Genomic DNA, 6,736 nt, shown 5'->3' with positions numbered 1-6,736 from the left:
CTTTGCACTTCTACAAAACTCTATGCCAAATGCGGTGCCCGGTTTCCAAAACCCAATGACAAACATTTTTGCGGGTTCGGGTTCCCAACCCGCCCCGGAGACACAACCCGTCCCGGAGACCGTAGGCGGTTCGAGCCAAAGCGGATGTTCGAGAAAACACGCAAAGAAGGCCACCGGCCAACCTCGGGATAAAAAGACGGTGATAGCGTGGGGTAGCGACGAGTGCGTACTATGTGCTCGTGCTGGTGCCAGATATCGGAAGATGCCAAATGTGGTAGGTTTTTAAAATACATATATATTTTTTAAAATTTCTTATAACAAACATTAAACTTGTAATGTTTTTATTTTTTTAGAGAACTATCAAAAAGCGGGGGTATTTTGGCACAAAATTATAGAGAGGTTTCACAACCTTGGCGGGGACTCGCGTCGAGAGAAAAATTCGTTACTGTCGAAATGGGGCGACATAAACACCAAATGCATGGCTTTCCATACGGTTTTCTCTCGGATGAATCGAACTAGGAGTAGCGGTGTCTCGGACGCGAAAGTCATGGAAAACACGTTGGTTGAGTTTCAACATAAGGTCGGCGGGACCTTCAACTACTTTGGCATTTGGAAAGACCTATTGAGGCATCACCCAAAATGGGGCTTGGTGTTGGATGCCGAAGCCGAAGCCGACGGTGGCCCGAGTAAAAAAAAGTCTAAAACATCGTCTTCGGTTGATCCAGACACGCCCCGTTCCGACGCTCGAAACTTCAACTTAAGCGATAATGACCCCGTGAATACTACCGAGATGCCTCGGCCGGGGGTAGAAGAACCAAAGGCAAAGGAAAGGGGAAAGGGGCCGCTTCGTCATCGGCAACGGGTTCGAATCCCGAATTGGAAAGCCAATTCAAATTAATGAACTCTCGACTCCAAGATTTACACGAACTTGGAACCCAACGACTTCAAGTAAATTTGGACGCCGTCGAACTACTTAGAATGAATGAAATGGACAAAGACGTCGAGGTTTTATCAAACGAGCTATCCGAAGACGACCCGATAGTCCAATCTCTAAAAGCCGCTCGACGAGCGAGAATTTTAGAAAAATATAAATGAGTTTTAGTTCTATTAGTATTATTTATGTTTTTTTTAATTTGATGTATTTTTTTTTTAATTTAGTTTAATGTATTTTTTATTTCGAAGTTTAATGTAATTTTTAATTTTATGTTAATTTATTTAAATGATTTAGTATTTAAAAAGACAAATAAAATTAATAATGGCTGGGCACTACGTGGCGCATAATGCCTGGGGGTGGAGAGTTATGTCTACAGCTTGTTTTTGTAAAAAGTTATAACCCTGACTGGGCACTACATGACGCATAATGCCTGGTAGTGTACCTTTATGACTACACATGATGTTACATCATGCTTTGAGTATTAATGAGTTATAATAAATCTAAAGATATAATTGACACGCCAACCACTTAGATGCATAAATGCTCGTGAGATTATCTTAAATATTATTTGTTGTTTTCTCCTTCTAGATATTGTATCAGTCGACTCGATTGTACCAGAAGCGCCCTTCATATACATCAACTTCGAACCATCGACCTTGGTGTATTAAAACATCTTTAACCATGCCAAACCGATTTTGATAGGTGTTTTAGTGTCATTAACCTATTTTAAGTAACTGGATTTAGTTGGAGACCTAGTGAGAAATCACAGCTATTAATACAAAAAAGGAGGTGTAAAGTACGTGTGTTTATACTCTTTGGTGTAAAAATAAATTTTGGGATGGTTTATAAGTGGTAGTTTTTATAGAAATGTATTCATGTATTAACAAGTTACACCCAGTGATGGTTGCATGGGTGTGCAAAACACTCGACACACCTGCGCTCCGGCTGGGGATGGGCACAAGGTCAGGCATGGGATTGTGACGAGGAGGGATATGCGTAACGTGGTGTTTTGATGGCAGACTTGGCACTTCGCACGTTTGTATCACCGAGAGTCACCTTTAGTATTTTTGACTCATGGCTTGTAGGTTTTGGTCGCAACCAATTGAATAAGTCCGGGTCTATTCAAGTTCCATCCGTTAAATGATTTAATTCGTGTATTCAAGTTCCATTACATGTGAGACTTAACTTGATTATATTACCCATGAATCGCAACTTGCAAGTCTCTTGATGTATATATATATGTGTGTGTGTGTGTGTGTGCAAGGATGGTCTTCCTTGTTTGTGAGCGGTGGTCTTCCTTGATTGTATTACTTGTATATATATGTGCAAGGATGGTCTTCCTTGTTTGTGAGACACTCAATTCGTTCATGCGAACACACAGACTTTGAACCTTTTTCATATTTTTCAACTTTGTATGCTCTCGTTGCAAGTACTCTTTTAGGGTGTTAGGCTAATTCCACTAATACAACTGGTCTGGTTGTTATACAATTGGGTGATCCGATATATATATGTTTTAACTTTTAAGGGACCTCTGTCAAAAAAAATCCCCAGCCTTCTCGTATGTTTATTTTGTTAAATTTCCTGTTTTGTATTTGCTTCGGGTAATGTATTTACCTATTGATTAATTATCTTCATGCAATGTAATTTGTAAGAGTGGATAATACAAGTTTACTGCATTTTCTTTTACTTTTATGAACGATTTTCCAATGGTAACCTTTTTTTTTAATCTTTTAACTCTTATGTATAACTAGAAACCTTTTAAAGCATTATACTAAAATGATACCACACACGAACAGAAAATGCTTATAATTAGTTTGTTAAGTAATCAAAAACAATTTTTAAAATAGACGATTATTAATAACGTAAATACTTTCTTCTTTGTATAATACCCAACTGACAAACATTATAAGCTGAAAAAAAACACTTGTTAAATCCCAACTAAAATAATAAACATATACTAAGCAATAATCTCTAGTCACGAACGCAAGATTACAATCACACACCCAACCTGTCCAAATCATTGCGTGGTACTTAATTAGCAGTCCGGTTCTCATTTTGACCAAATCAAAACCAACCGTTGATCTAAACGAATCCATGTGTTGATCAGTGGTTCACCCTACATATTCAAACCCCTGTCACGCCTTAGACCAAATCAATCGTTATGGGAATTGTCGAAGAGGCTCATAATGTAAAGATCCTAGGTTCCGGCCACAAGACCATAGTCTTGGCACATGGTTTCGGTACGGACCAGTCGGTATGGAAGCATCTTGTGCCTCATCTACTCCAAGATTACAAGGTTGTTTTGTTCGATACGATGGGGGCGGGTACGACGAATCCAGAATACTTCGATTTCGATAGGTATGCTACCCTTGAAGGGTTTGCGTACGATGTTATTGGCATTCTTGAGGAACTTAAGGTTTCTTCGTGTATATATGTCGGTCACTCTGTGTCGACTATGATTGGGGTTGTTGCTTCTATCGCTCGTCCTGATCTGTTTTCTAAGCTCGTACTGCTTTCTGGTTCTCCGAGGTTAGTCAAATGATTGTTTGATGATATGTTGTTTTCTTCTGTTCCAGGTTCGATAGTAGGTTGACTTTTTCGTGACAACGTTAATCTTACGTAAGCAGAAGTTAGAAGACGTTGAAACACGTTTTCTGTTTGGATGTGTAATCATTTTTTTGATTGGGAAGTATTAAAAATGAAATAAAATACTTATCTCGGTAAAATTACTTTTCAAACAATTAACATGTACAACTTATCCTCGTGTTTGATACATAATTTATGAAAAAATTCACTCCAAAATAATTAAGTTTTAGATATTTCTTAACGAATTCATTAAAGGTTTTTTTTATATAAAATCACTCAATTTCACTATGTGTTTCTTTTGTGAAACTTCTAATAAATATTAAAGTTATTTAATACTAAGTTAACAAAATATATAAATTTTGATTACTATTTTTAATTTTTTTTTCTAATCAAATTTAAATTGAATAATGATAAAACTTGTTTGATTTCTTTTCTTTACTTTAGCTTCTACTCAACATTTTTTTTTGAAAAAAATTAATCACTGAATAATTAATTTGATTCATATATGTTACATTGTCACTAATATTGTTTTTAAAAAGTTACGTCTATAAATAAAATTTCACAATGGAACACCGAATATGTAATGAAAGTTAAGTTATTTTAAATGAAGAAAATCACAATTGACTTTATTGGTTAAATGAGAAATTTACTAAAACTTGGTTGCAATTGTATTAATTACCTTTAAGGCTTTAATTAACATAACAGAAACTATTTTTTTCTCATTTATAGGTATTTGAACGATGCGGATTACTTTGGAGGATTTGAACCAGAAGACATTGAGCAACTATTTGAATCAATGCAATCGAATTACAAGGCATGGTGTGCTGGTTTTGCTCCACTAGCAATTGGTGGGGACATGGAGTCGGTGGCTGTTCAAGAATTTAGTCGGACCCTTTTCAATATGCGGCCCGACATAGCTTACAGCATCTTACAAACCATTTTCCAGATTGACATGCGGAATCTGTTGCGCCATGTGACCATCCCGTGTCACATCATACAAAGCATGAAAGATCTGGCGGTTCCGGTAGTCGTGGCTGAGTACCTTCACCAGAACCTTGGTGGTGAGTCCATTGTTGAGGTCATGTCGACTGATGGTCACCACCCGCAATTGAGCTCACCGGGTATTGTGATTCCGGTTATTCTCAGGCATATTCGTTGTGATATTGCGGTGTAATTATATTTAGGTTATTTGTTTGGTTTACTTAATGTGGTTGTTTGTATCTCAACTTGTTTGTAATATATTGTAATTGTGTGTATCCTTTTTCTGAAATTTGGTATTTATATAATTAATTTGTACTTTATACTTTAATTAATTTTGTATTTTGTTATTTGAAAATCATATAAACATCATAATACGTAGATCTGTAATATAACATTTTATTTTTATATAACAGTTTACATATAAATGTACTGGTTAGAGTTGAAAGAAACCGGCATTTTGATCAAGTCATCAAACACAATTTTAAAAGCAAGAGTTCTTAGTCATATATAAAAGCATCAATTAGACACTAACAGTAGTAAAAGAATTATAATATATACCTTTCTTTGATAGGAATCTTTTTTTGGTGGGAATCTTTGCATATTTTTTTACGTCGAAATGGATGGCAAACATTTAACAAGGTGCACAACTAAAACTAAATGTTTTAAAATTACATTCATAAAATAGCTTCACAACTTTATGCTCAAGAAAACCAAAGGTATCACACACGAAATGTAGTGTGATCACTTTGTATGAAACAAATTTTAACATAGTTTGACCCACCGTGAAAACACCACTATCTGACCAAGTATGTTTCCCTCTCATCCATCCTAAAACCAAAATGTTAGCTAGTCTTAATGTTGACATTACTGCTGGCTAAAACCTCAAAAGTATAATTTTCCTTGCAATAATTTGAGATATCAAGTATATTAAAAAAAATTAATTTAAAAAATATAAAATCATTATGCTACCTTGACTGTATATTATGGTTTGGGTTGACCGGGCTTCAGCTAGTATCGGAAATTTGGAGGCACATGGTTGGATTGTCGAATCACGAATGCGGATTATATGGGCCAAACTCCAGCTCAAATTCCATCATGCGAAAGTAAATTTTGTATTTATTTGGACTCAACAAGACGACTAAAGAGTGAAGACCAATAATCTTCAATCCCATTTGATTTTTTTGGGTATCGTATTTAAATAGGGTATTATAAGATTATATAAAGTAAAAAATGTGGATTTAAAATAGAAAAAAAATCAAGTGGTGGGAATCATTGAATCAATCAGGGCTTTTTATAAAACAAACATTGACTAAGAGCATCTATAATGGACTTCATATCTATAGGTTTAAAACTATGTGACATTCATTGGACAAGTCCAATCACAAACTTCATCATTGTAGAAGAAGTTTGCTAAGTTGTAGTCATTGGCTACAAACTTGTAATAAACAACCAAAGTGGGTCTCAATGTCTCATCCCTCTCTCTCACACACATATATATACATTATATACATATATAGTTTTAATATTTTTTTAATAAGTTTGTAAAGGTTTGTTGTTTTAAAAAAAAGTAAGGTTTTTGAGAAAAGTTTAAAATTTGATGTGGCGATGATGTGTCAGTTTGTATGAGTTTGTTGTTGTAGATGCTCTAAAATGATAAAAGAGTGTGATATCCGTTAAAATAATTCGGAGGACACGATGCTAAAAACTCATAATTATGAATTATATTAACTTCTCTTATTTTTCAAACCTTAACAACTTTATATACTATAAAGAGAATTAATGTTGGTGGCAGGTGTTTGGTTGTGGTGTTGATGGTGGGTTATAAATATTTGGGGAAGAAAATGACGGCTAAAAAAGGAAAAAAAAAACTTTTATTTATTTAAAGACCAAGATTTTAAGTCAATTACACAAATAACCCCTAAGGGGGTTAAAAAACTAAATTGCCCTCACATGAGGTGCACATGACTGAATTTAACGAGAAAAAATAACCCTCGTTAGTAAAAAGGACAAACCGTGCAACGTTTTTTGAACATAAAAGATGTTTTATGTCATTAAGTTTGCCAAAGAACGTCCATTAAAAAACTGTGCAAACATAAAGGACGTCTTTTACCATTTTGTCAATATTTAAAATTAACTAGAACCTAGGTGTGCTAAGCTTTTGTATTTAGTATGGTCCTACCAAACCATCATGTTGGGTGAGGTTTAGGGGAAGATAACATCTATGTTGTTCCTACA

The 6,736-nt window shown here is 35.0% G+C and overlaps 1 protein-coding gene across 1 annotated transcript; it reads left to right on the top strand.

The window, feature by feature from the left end:
• The first annotated feature begins 2,898 nt into the window (after positions 1 to 2,898).
• On the top strand, positions 2,899 to 4,733 carry LOC143612143 (karrikin insensitive 2 receptor CA-like). Its single transcript, XM_077086197.1, has 2 exons — positions 2,899 to 3,463; positions 4,250 to 4,733. The coding sequence occupies exons 1-2, from the start codon at positions 3,096 to 3,098 to the stop codon at positions 4,692 to 4,694; spliced, it is 813 nt and encodes a 270-aa protein (XP_076942312.1). The 5' UTR covers positions 2,899 to 3,095; the 3' UTR covers positions 4,695 to 4,733.
• Positions 4,734 to 6,736: the final 2,003 nt, after the last annotated feature.

Source organism: Bidens hawaiensis, unplaced genomic scaffold (assembly GCF_021521415.1).
Source record: "Bidens hawaiensis isolate Kalapana, Puna unplaced genomic scaffold, B.hawaiensis_p1.1 tig00033546_1, whole genome shotgun sequence".
NCBI classification, from domain to species: domain Eukaryota; kingdom Viridiplantae; phylum Streptophyta; class Magnoliopsida; order Asterales; family Asteraceae; genus Bidens; species Bidens hawaiensis.
The sequence above is the reverse complement of the archived record's forward strand: the minus strand, read 5'-3'. Positions and strand labels throughout refer to the sequence as shown.